The following is a 12,299-nucleotide window of genomic DNA, read 5'->3' on the forward strand; positions in this document are numbered from 1 at the left end:
CCAGGTGAGGCGGCGGGAGTTGTCCTCCGTTCTCTGCCCTTTTTCTCCCCCGCGAGGAGGCGGAGCCCCTGCCCGAGTCCCGCGGGTCGGGCGGTCACGGCCTGTGTGCCGGGCCGCGGCTTGGAGGGGGAGCGGGCGGAAGGGGCGGAAGCCGCGCGGCTGGGCCTGCGGCACGGCAATGTAAGGTTTGTGTTGTGCAATATAAAATCCTTGCTGTCGTCTGTGTATTGTAGATGAAACGTTCTGGGTGAACTGATCTCCGCTTTGAATTTTCTCGTTGCTGCGCGTTCAGTTTCGTATAAATAGCAGAAGTGGAGATGAAGAGCAGGGTGACACAAATAAACGTAAGTGCCCTGAAGCTTACATTGTGTATTATTCTCTTCTTGTTGGTGGCTAGATTCCAGTTGATGTTGTATTAAATAGAACGCTGATTGTAAGGCAGACAGCCGTTGACAACAGAGGTGTTACTGTTAAGGTAGTCGGTTACAGTGGCTGATGCATGCTGTCCTCATAGTGGAAGTTCTGAACGTTATTGGCATGTGGTAGAAAAAAAAAAAAGTGGCTGAATGGTGGCTCAACTGAGAATGTAAGTGGTGGCAAACGGAGAAAAAGGGTGCTGAAACTTTAATGATGATGTGAAGAAGAAAAGATAAGGAAGTAGAAGTTACTGTGTCAGCTGCGTTTCTTAGCGTAGAAGTTGAATTTCACCTTTAAAGGTTGTGGAGTACATTTCTGAGTGGCTGGGAGGGTGGGAGGGCTGATTTCTTGGCAAGCAATGAGAAAAAATGGGGTGCAGAAATACTACATCTGTTTTCACTAGAATTTTACTGAATTTGAGTGACATCTTCATTACTAGCTTTCTTGGGGCTTTTGTGTTCAACCCTGCCTGGGCTTCTTTGCTCCTAGTTACATTCCAGTCTTTCTCGCCAAAGTGGTTTTTGATAGGGATGCTCAAGGAATAGATAGATGCGTCCTCATGTTTTCCTGACCAAGTGATTATAGAAGTGCTCTCTCACCTATCGAAATAAGCAACTTAGCCAGGCGGGTTGTTTGGGTGTTTTGGAAATGGTGTGGGAGGGATACTGTAACTTGTGGCAGGAAGCCTGGTTAGGAAGAGCTGAGGCAAATAAGTTATTCAGCAAAATAGTTACTTTTGGAAGGATACCTGAGAACTCCCACAGACAGACACATCAGTAACATTGTTTTACTCCTATGAATCCTTGTGTATGTTAGTCTACTTGGGCCAAGGCAAATGCTGTAGAGCTTATGAGAACTGATTATCCCCAAAAGATCCACCTTTTTCCATGTTGTTACTATCTATATTAAATTTATACATGTCAAATTTATGAATCTAGGAGTGATTCAGTGAGATTAGAAATGATTAGAAAAAAATGAGAAAGTCTTTTTTAATAAAAAAAAAAAAGTAAAAAAAAGAATCCTCAGAAGAGGGAAGATACACTTGCCATTTGCCAAACAAGGACTGGTAGATGTCTGTAAACAGTGTTGTACATGATGCAACAAAGTGTAAAAGGATGTATGGATAAAGAAAACAGTAAAGGAACAAAGACAGACTGAAGGTCGATTTTTTGCCTAGTCTTTGACAGTAATCCATAGCAAATGCCTTGTAGAAGCAGAGTAAACCGTGAAAATACTCAGTCTCATCCAGTCTGTGATTTCTTTTAGTAACCTGTATGATTTTTCATCTGTATTTGGCCTCTTGAAATCACGGTAAAACTTAGCATCTAGAGTAATCCTGTAGCAGATGCTTAAGTATGTATTATTTAGAAGTAGCTCTCCTTGTGGTGAGTCTGACTGCTGTTAGCTTTATTTGATGAAGATTGCTTCTTATAAATACGTAGCGGGCTAAAGCAATCATATGCCTTGATGTCAAGATATATATAGAGAGAGAGATACATACATACACACACATATATAACTCATATATACACTCATATATAACTTCATATATATATATATATATGTTCACACTAATTGTTTAATATCTTTGAAGTTGATTTTTTTTTCTCTTTTATTAAAGCATGGGTCCAGTCATGAAAAGAAAGAAAAATACAGTCCACGCCACAGAAGTTTGACTCCAGAAGACAGGTAGAAATTATTGCTTTATGTTCCCTGTGACTGTGTGTGTGTGTGTGTGTGTGTGTGTGTGTGTGTGTTTGTATATATACACACACACCTCCTAGGGAGAGAAAAATTAAACAACAAAGATGAGAACTGAATATAGAATGATTTTATACACTACCATAACAGCTGTGAGAAATAATTGCAGGTTTAATAAAATACTTGCATGTATACAAAGCAGTAGTTAAATAGATTTGTAATTAAGACTAAGTACTTTTAGCCTAAAATTCTCAGTTAAAATTTCAAGGATCTTGAAAATGGAAATTAGATACCACCTTCTTTTGTGGAACACTACAGATGTTTATAGCAAGATTATGGAAGCCAGCAAGAGATGTACAAGTATTGTTTTAAGCACAGCCTACTGATGCAGGAGATGAAGCATTAGCAGTTTACTTATATTTCATATTTGAATTGGAATAAAACATCTTGTACCAAAGGCAGTCATTTTTAGTGGCATCTTTTCTGTTTCATGCACCACCATCAAAAGTAGCCGAAATGAATAAATGCGTTTCAAGAAATGCGAAGTGTGGCATTTGCCTTTGGTATTTGATGTTACTGACATTTAGCATTTACTCCCACGTGGTAGGAGATGCTTCCTTTTAAGGTGATTCCATTGATTTCTTTATTTTCAATTTTTATTTTTTGCTGGCTGGCAACAATTTATAAAGGGAAGGTCTTGTGTTTGAGTGATGCACATATTAAGAGTGGAGTGCAGAACTGGAATTGTTGGCGTGTATGTAACAGATTGCATTGCAAGTAGTTATTAATAGCATAGCTTTTCTAATCCTTTTACTGAGAATTTTGTGTCTTGGGTTGTGAATAGGGATGTAGAGCATGACAGGTCTCCATCTCCCAGAAGAAGAAGATATTCCGATGACAGCAGATATGATCAAGAATATTCAAGAAGGGAGTATTATGATGACAGATCTTCAGAAAGGTGAATACTAGGACCTGTTTTTCAATTCCTATGAAGGTACTTATTTTAAACAACAAAAGAGGAAAACAGCTTTTTTTTTTTTCTTTTTTTTTTTTTAAATCTTTTTAGAAGGATGGAGAGAGGGAGAGACAGATACTATGAAAAGTGGGAAGAAAGAGATTATGATCGAAGGAGGAAGAGAAGACTTTCTTCCCCTGATCATAGGAGTCCAGAGAGGTCAACAGCTCAGGGCTCAAATACTCATGAAGAGGCTGCTTCAAAGAAGAAGAAAGAAGAAGTGGATCCAATCCTTACTCGCACAGGTGGTGCATATATTCCACCTGCCAAGCTCAGGATGATGCAAGAACAAATTACTGATAAAAATAGGTGAGTGGAAGGTAACATTATATTCATCCTGAAAAACAAAACTATGAAGGGTTTTAAGGAAAGTTGTGGGACACTTTTTGAGATATCTTTCTAATCAGAAAAAAGATGAGAGCCATTTTCCTTAAGTCATCTTCTCTTTCCACCTGTCTCTGAGGAAAACAAAATGCTAGGCAATCAGACAACAACAAAAATAACAAATCAGACTATGACCCTTTCCACTTCTGCTCTTAATGGAAAAGTAGGATACAGAGCATAAACAGGCTTTTCTTTTTTCCTAATGCCATGAAAAGACAAACATTCTGAGTTATACCACATCTGTGGGAAATTACATTTTGGCGTGTCATATTGGTTTGGTGGGTTCGTAGTCATGTAATGTATAATTGTGAGCTAGTCTTTGCATTTGTGCTGTGAATATTTTCTTAGTTATTTTATTTAGTATATTATATCTTCACATTTTTGTATGTATAACAGTGCTGCCACAAATTTATGCTTTACTAATTTGTGATGCCTTTGTAATAGCTTGGCATATCAGAGGATGAGTTGGGAAGCCTTGAAGAAGTCCATCAATGGTCTTGTCAATAAAGTAAACGTTTCTAATATAGACAACATTATTCATGAGCTGCTTCAGGAGAATATTGTTCGAGGAAGGTAAATGTTGAAATATTTAAGCCAATTTTTGTTTTTTTTCTCTGTTAATATGTATATTGTTCATTCCTGCATCACTGTGTGTTTAGTGTATGGTTACTAGTCTGACTTTAAAGTTTAACTTAGGCTATATTTTCCTATGCAGAGGAGCTCCCTGCTTGAGGAAAAGGGGCTGGGAGCTGAGGGGTAGAGGAAGGAGTACATGCTTGGAAGAATAAGACAGTAGAGCAGATAGCATGTTTCCTTTTTATTTTAACTAAATCTACTGATTTTACTTGGATGACTTACAATTTACATGTGCCTGTCTGTTTCTTTCTGTGTTCCTGGACTTTATCTGAAGTAAATATTTTCAGCCAAAACACTTTACTACAACTATCTGACTGATCTGTTTACCACCTTCATCATTGCCATTGTAATATGGATAAAAGGCTGTTGTGCTATTAGGTATTAGGTATTTCTGTGATTCTATCAGTTATAAATCATGGTGATTGTACAAGTAAATATGATCTTAACCAGACTAATTTAATTTGCATTTGTACAAGTAAATATGATCTTAACCAGACTAATTTAATTTGCATTTGTAGCTAATAGTTTTAAAACCAAATATTCTGTTCCTTTACACACATACCAAATGAGTTCTATTCCATTTATTAACCCTGTAGTAAATAGTACTTTAAAGAATCACATTTTGAGGGTTTTTTTTTTCCTCCTGGGCTTTGCAGTGAACAACTGTTTGAAAATGACCACATAGCATCTTTCTAACTATTCAAACAATGCAGTTCTTTTTAATGATACATAATGGGTGAAAACATTGTGTTTTATTATAATAATTAGATAATAAGAATAAAATTTTTCTATTTATTAAACTTGTATATTTGCAGGGGATTGCTGTCTAGATCCATTTTGCAAGCTCAGGGTGCCTCTCCAATTTTTACCCATGTTTATGCGGCTCTTGTGGCGATTATTAATTCAAAGTTTCCAAATATTGGTGAATTGATTCTCAAGAGGTTGATACTAAATTTTCGCAAAGGATATCGCAGAAATGATAAGGTATGTAAAAAATGTGAAGAAATAAAATGCTAAAACTTGTAATTCTGCTGAGTAATTTTGTACTGAGTGTATTCAAGTTAGGTATTTCAAAGGAGCACAGTCAAGACCTGTGGTTTGTTTGTATCATTATGCTTCACCTAACATGAGTACATTAAATAAAGCAGTATTTGTGTATGTATTGTGAAAGCTTGGCTACTGATTTCAGCTTGGAACTGTGATGTTATTTTTATATTTTACTTGGATGTATGCGGTCCTAATGGTAGAATAATTACCAGTATACCAAAATAGTTATTTTCATGGCTTAATTTAACTGAGAAGCACAAATTGATAGTATAGAATGTCTCAGTTACAAGTGTTTCTTCTTTGTAAGATGTTACAGTTTCCAGTTGTTTATTTCTTTTGCAGCAACTCTGTCTAACCTCTTCGAAGTTCGTTGCGCATTTGATGAATCAGAATGTGGTATGTTACTTTGTTTTCACTTGCTCATACTCTACATGGCTTTCTATTTATTTTAGCTTCAAGATAGCGGTAGCTCAAATGAATATAGTTCCCCTTTTTCATAAGTTATGGGAAAACTGAGTTCAGATTTCCTGTCAATGCTTGCTGTAAGTTGTTGGGACTTTTTAGAAAAGAGATTTCGTCTGGTAATGTGGCTGTGATGTTCTCATCTCTCGCCACTGCACTTAATGTCTCAGAAATTCCCAAAACTCTATGTATGTGTTTGGGATAGTATTCTGATAGAAAGCAAGTGGATTCCTGCAGATACTAAATGGAATTTTCTTGCAGCACTATAATCTCATACAAAGATCATTAAGTCTATAGGCAGGACCAGACTCAGTTGCATTTGAATCAAATTTGTATCTTTCCCTATTCCATCGTCTTCTGTGTTAGAAGTACCAGGATTTCTATCCCAGGTTTATAAGATACCTCTGTTTGAAACATGATTTCTTGCAGTTATTTTGAAAGGCTATGCAATGCTAAAACTAGTTTTAGTAAGCTAAGTATTATTTTATTTGATCTGTATAAATGCATCCTGTTGTTTTTTTCAGTAATGGTAAAATGTTTATTAGAATGTATTCACATTTCAAAAGTATAGTCATGTTCACTGTGAAAATAGTGTAAATATAAATAGCTAAATTGTGTATGAAATGTTGACTACTTCTTAATTAGATTTGTCCCGTGTTGCTTTCTTTGTGTGATTAAACAAGTGGTGTGACATCCTCAAAGAAATATTGTAAATTCTGGTTCTTTACTGATATTCTTTCTAAAGGCTCATGAGGTTTTATGTTTGGAAATGCTCACCTTGCTTCTTGAAAGGCCTACTGATGACAGTATTGAAGTAGCAATTGGATTTCTTAAGGAGAGTGGGCTCAAGCTAACAGAAGTTTCTCCTAGAGGTATTAATGGTAAGTACAATGAGCCAATATATTAGCCTTTTCTTGTTTGTGCTATATTCGGTCCTTGTCCATATTAAATATTTTGCTTTTTCCAAAGCAATCTTTGACCGTCTTCGACACATTCTCCATGAGTCTAAAATTGACATGCGTGTTCAGTACATGATAGAAGTCATGTTTGCTGTACGGAAGGATGGCTTCAAGGATCATCCAATCATTCCAGAGGGATTAGATCTAGTGGAAGAGGAAGATCAGTTTACTCATATGTTACCTTTAGAAGATGAATACAACCCAGAGGACGTTCTTAGTAAGTTGGAAATATTTTCCATGATTGTATTTCACACAAAAACAAACTGAAGATTTGGTATACAGTCTTATTTTCATTTCGTATTTTAAGGATTCGTTTTTATTTTAAAGATGTTTTCAAGATGGATCCCAACTTTATGGAAAATGAAGAGAAATACAAAGCACTCAAGAAAGGTAGGTGTGTGTACGTATGTTTTATACATAATGGGTGTATTTTATTACCCACTATATATGCATGCTATATGTAAAATGTGTTTATGTACTTTGTGCATTTTGTATGCTATTTAGTTACCCAACTATTGTTACAAGTTTTATTGTTTAACGACGGGTGGCATTTGTTTCCCAGATAACTGCCTTTCAGTTCATCGTAGTCCTTTCCAACATACTCCTGTCCCTTTCCTCAGTATTGTCCCTCCAGCTATGTTTTTAGTCAGTTGTGACACACCTTCTTCGCCTGATACATCCTTTCAATCTTAGATGTTAGATCAATTGTTGTTTTGTTTTTTTTTGATAACTGAACTATTATGTTCTGTACACCTTTAATCTGCTCTTTCAGAAATTCTTGATGAAGGTGACAGTGAGTCTGAACCAGATCAGGAGGCTGGAAGTAGTGATGAAGAGGAAGATGAAGATGAAGAGGAGGATGAAGATGGTAAGTGTGTGACTGGCAACTTACTGGTAATTGTTTTGGAGTTTTGTCTTTTGTTTGATTGTTGAAATCTTTGTGTATACTTTTTTTTTTGTAGGTTAAACTGTAAAGGAAAGCTTGACTTCTGTTGCACTTTTTATAAAACTAAGAACACTACAATATCAAGGGAGGCTTTAATCTGCAATTATTCCCAGATCTAAGTGTTTAATACTAGCACGTAGCATAAGAGTGAAAATTTAAAAGGAAGCTTTCTGTATCTCTATTGTATCTCTAAATATTTACCTGTTAGTCATAGATAAGGTGAACATTGATTTTAAAATCTTTACTTAGATAGAAATAAATATACAAACACAATACTGCCTAAGTCTTAAATATTTATACAAAAGGTATTTTTACACAGATGTGTTACAGATCTAATAAAAATAGATATGTTCTAAGAGATACATAGATATATAAAATACGACTTAATGTTTTGTTATTTCCAAACTGTGTTTCTTTCATAGGCCAGAAAGTTACTGTCCACGACAAGACAGAAATCAACCTGGTTTCCTTCCGTCGTACCATTTATCTTGCTATTCAATCAAGGTAAATATTATATAATTTATACACAATTGCATTTCTTTTGATGTGACTGAATTTTAATTCTCTCCTTTTTTTAAATCCTGCTTTAGCATAGTTTAAAAAAAAAATACCATATGGGACTTGATTTATAAAGTAGACAGTGGGTTCTTAAATCATCATTTCAAACAAAAATCTTTGTTATACAGTAATACATGTTAGTGCACTAGGACTTTTCTATGAATATTGCTGTAATCAAAATTGTTGAGTGAACAAAAGTCAGTGGTTTTCGGGTGTTTTAGTATAGTTGTGTATTGCACAGATAAGAAGAAATTTTTTTCTTTATTGCAGCTTAGACTTTGAAGAATGTGCTCACAAATTGCTGAAGATGGATTTTCCTGAAAGTCAAACAGTAAGCTTATTTTTTGTTGTTGCTATTAACGTGAAGTAGCTGTAGTAGTAGTAGAATCCTTACTTGTCTTGGGACCTAACTTGTGAGGCAAGTAAATGAATGATAACGTCTCCTCACAGCTGTTTTTCCTCAATATGTCTTCAAACCTTTAGAGCATGTAGGCTGACATATTTCTTAACGCATTTATCTTGTGTAACTGCTCCTTGCTGACAAACAGTTTAAAATATTTGTTTAAATAAAAACAAATAAAAAAGCCTGAAAAGATTTGTTGGTTGGAGTGTTGGAATGGTTATCCTATAACAAAAGTACTGTAGCTTGGAAGACATTTTCAGAACTCTGACTCTGAAAGAGAATGGAGTTGGAGATATTTTCAGGCAACTGTGGGGTTTGTCAGTAGGACTTGAGATACAGATTGGTATTAAAAGAATGAATCATGTCGTTGCTTTCAGTTTTTGGTGTTGTTTTTTTTTTCTTCTTAGTAATATTGCGTATTGATTTAAAGCAATTTGTGTATGGATGCTTAGTTGCAGTCTTGGAGATCATGAGATAGGTGTGTTCTCAAGTAAGGAAAATTGTTCTTTAGCCAGTAAACAATTCACATGAAAGTAATTTAAAAGATTCAGGTTGCTGCTATGTTTTTGTTTTATTTGATTCCTTAATTTGTGCATGAAATGATTCAACGCTGCCTAAATGCAATACTAAGCATTCATAGGATTCTGGCTTCCAGTGAAGCCATAACTTGAAGAATTCCTGAGTAGTGGGGGAAAAAATGCTGTATTGCAGAAAATCAATTCAGCTATAAAGAATAGAGAACAGTTGGGAATGCGCAAGCTACATTATACAGTGCAGACATAACTTGAGCACCACTGCTTTAGTAATTGGTCTGCTGACTGATTCTCAACTGCTGGTGTTTAATCCCATTGCTGTGTCTCAGCTATCGTCTGTTCTGTGGTCAAGAACTGCAAGGAGAAAATATATATTTAAAAGAAAAACCTACATTAATCAGAATCTGAATAGTGGAAAGAAATAGACTTTCCTACCACTTCAGTTCAGAAAACTAGGTATTTTGTGAGATTTGACTTAGTATTGGGTGTTAGGTTATTTTCTTCTGCTTTTTGTGTGTTGCCTTACTTGCAAATGAAAATAAGCAGATAAACAGAGATGAATTTAATGTGTTACTTCTCTCATACTTTATGTGGTGCTTTTACCAAGTGTTAATCCTGTGAAGTGCTTTGTAGAAATAGAAAAGTGTGAACTTTGAGAAATTTCATATTTCTACTATCAATCACAATTTATAAAATGTAAGAATATTACTGTATGCAAAAGAAATGGGGTAAATGTGTGTTTTTCTGCTGCATTGCAAAAATAGAAGTTATTAGTCATTCTTAATTTTGTAGGAAAGCTCTGAAAGGAACTTCCAGATCTAGTTCTGAGACTTATAAAATGATGGATGAATTAAATTTTGTAACAGTCTGTATATGGAACTACTAGTAGTCAAGCAAAATACAACGTTGACAACAGTACGGTAGCTTTTTACCAGCAGGATTTAATCTCTGGAGTGTTTCTACTGACTTTGATGTATTTTTAAAGAATGATGAGGGGATACAAAACATAATATCCTGTCAGCTGTCTGGTTATGTCTCTGGAGAGCACTACTTTGTTTTCCTAATGTTTCATCCCAGTATATTTTTTCCAGTCATTACTTAAGTGTTCAAATTTCTCTAATCATCACAGATTTTAATATCAACTTTTAACACTCTGAAAAAAGTTACATGCAGATTAATACAAATTTTTGTATTTGAATATTAAAATTTGTGGTGTTTAAATGATTGGCTGCAGTTAGCATAGCATTCTATTTAAAAAAAAAAGTTATGTGATCCATATAATTAGGGTTCTGTTGTAACTACTATTAATTAGATGCCTTTAAGTTAAATGCTGAAGAGTTCTTGTTGGCATTTTGTGTGTATGTACACATTGTTTTATGAAAAGAGAGAAACTGGTATCAACTGTATCAAACTGGTATCATTCATACTAGTTGCAAAAATTGCTGCAATTAATGGCTGAATACAACAGATGTAAATCTGCATCTTTTCATAAGATGCCACATCCTCTTTGTGCTGTTTTCGTTCCCTAATAATAATTACTTTTTATTTAACCTTAATCAAAGATGTGAGAGCTTTGACTCATATGAGCTTACAGCTCCTAAGCAGTGTTTTATAGTGGAGAAAGAAAAATGCAGTTTCCTGATCAGTGTGAGAGTGGAAAGGACAATCAGCTTTAGATACTGAAATTATAAAAGGATTTATGTACCTCAGATCTGTCCATGTGCTAAATGAATGGCAGGGCATTTCTGTCTGATTTAACCCTCTACTTCTAAACAAAAATTCTCTTATATCCAGTATCTTCTTAAATGAAGCCTTTATTGAAATTATTCTCACTACTTCCATAGTTGAAACAAGTCACAGGATGAATTTCTTTTAGCCATAAAGCTCCATGTCCCTCTGCCCTTTTTTTGTTGTTTTTTTTTGTTGTTGTTCGGTTTTCCTTTAAATGAAAGTTCCATGAACCTGTTTTTCAGGAAGATGTTGGATCTTGCCCAGCATTTTTTCCACATCTTGTGATTCCAAGCTTTAACCATTCTTAATACATTTCTGAAATGTTTTATAAACTCATGTTTGTTCTTGTAAGGAAATTGCCGCTTCGTTTGCATGTAGGAGAGGTGACGATGCCATGGTTGATTGATTGTTCTTCCATAAAACCTTTATGCTGGCCTCAGTTCTGATTTAAGGAGGACCCTGTAGAGTTCATTCTCCATGCCAGCCCCGCTATAAGTGGCAGTTATTACGAGGTGGACGTATTAGAGTTAATTCTAGTGTCATTCAGTGTGATTTCTACTCTTTAAAAATTGGAAAACTTGAAGATTTCATTGCAAAATTTGTTTTCTAATTATGTTAAATGTGAATTTCTTCCTTTCAGAAGACTTTACCAAATAAAAACCAGCTTTCATTAATTTTGTCCGTAAGACTGTATTCCATAGTTTTGAGTAATGAATTGTGGAATGCTACCTGAAAACTACTAAGAGTATTTGGAACCTGAAGACAGACATGAATGACAGTTTTGAGACTAATTAAGTCTTAATTACTTTCTTGCAGGCAGTTGTCTCAAATCTTTATGTGCAGAGATTTCAGACATGATAGAGCAGGGCTGAATTCAAATTTAAATTTAGCAGTTTTTGTCAGTGGTTGAACTACAGATTGTGTCACATCAACTGCTTTGCGTCAGAAATGCTTAGTGCTCTACCAAACCTGTCGTGGGCCTGCCACACTGATCTAACTTGCAGAAGAGGTTTAAGGTTCAAATGGATCATCTATGAAGCAGAACAACCTAACAATGCTTTTTGCCATTACAATATAGGTGCGACTCAGTGTTGATGGGAATGCTGGCAATCTTTATTTATTCTTTAGTAAGTTGTTGTGCTGTGGCTTGACATTGAGACATTTTTCATTCTGCTATGAACTGAAATGCTTTTTCAGAAATAAAGAATGCCTTTGAGCACAAAAATCATCCACTTCTAATTTGCATAGTTAATTTTTAGTCTCTAGCTACATATTCCCTCTTCTCAGAATACTCATCACCTTTTCCTTTTATTTCATGCCCTCTTTTTTTGACTGAGAAGTTTCTCTACCTCTGTGTTCTATTCTCCATTTAAAAATAACTTTGCACAATTTTCTGTTGCAAGCTTACAAGCAGTTTTCTTCCCCAGCTTTCAACTTTTGATCTCAGACCTCAGTTGGATTTACAAAAACACTCAAGAAAAGCAAGCCTCTCTTTTTTTTATTTTTA

At 35.2% G+C, this 12,299-nt stretch overlaps 1 protein-coding gene across 1 annotated transcript in view; it reads left to right on the top strand.

The window, feature by feature from the left end:
* Positions 1 to 199: 199 nt before the first annotated feature.
* The window catches only part of CWC22 (CWC22 spliceosome associated protein homolog), a 26,293-nt gene continuing 14,193 nt past the window's right edge, over positions 200 to 12,299 (top strand). The window contains exons 1-13 of the mRNA XM_010713537.3: positions 200 to 344; positions 2,039 to 2,106; positions 2,963 to 3,076; positions 3,185 to 3,442; positions 3,962 to 4,090; positions 4,969 to 5,137; positions 5,543 to 5,596; positions 6,408 to 6,543; positions 6,632 to 6,838; positions 6,949 to 7,011; positions 7,394 to 7,489; positions 7,990 to 8,071; positions 8,396 to 8,456. Of these exons, the coding sequence (XP_010711839.1) occupies positions 318 to 344; positions 2,039 to 2,106; positions 2,963 to 3,076; positions 3,185 to 3,442; positions 3,962 to 4,090; positions 4,969 to 5,137; positions 5,543 to 5,596; positions 6,408 to 6,543; positions 6,632 to 6,838; positions 6,949 to 7,011; positions 7,394 to 7,489; positions 7,990 to 8,071; positions 8,396 to 8,456 (1,464 nt within the window). The 5' untranslated portion in view covers positions 200 to 317. The remainder of the gene's footprint in view (positions 345 to 2,038; positions 2,107 to 2,962; positions 3,077 to 3,184; positions 3,443 to 3,961; positions 4,091 to 4,968; positions 5,138 to 5,542; positions 5,597 to 6,407; positions 6,544 to 6,631; positions 6,839 to 6,948; positions 7,012 to 7,393; positions 7,490 to 7,989; positions 8,072 to 8,395; positions 8,457 to 12,299) is intronic.

The sequence above is a fragment of the Meleagris gallopavo genome, chromosome 7 (genome assembly GCF_000146605.3).
Source record: "Meleagris gallopavo isolate NT-WF06-2002-E0010 breed Aviagen turkey brand Nicholas breeding stock chromosome 7, Turkey_5.1, whole genome shotgun sequence".
Lineage (NCBI taxonomy): Eukaryota > Metazoa > Chordata > Aves > Galliformes > Phasianidae > Meleagris > Meleagris gallopavo.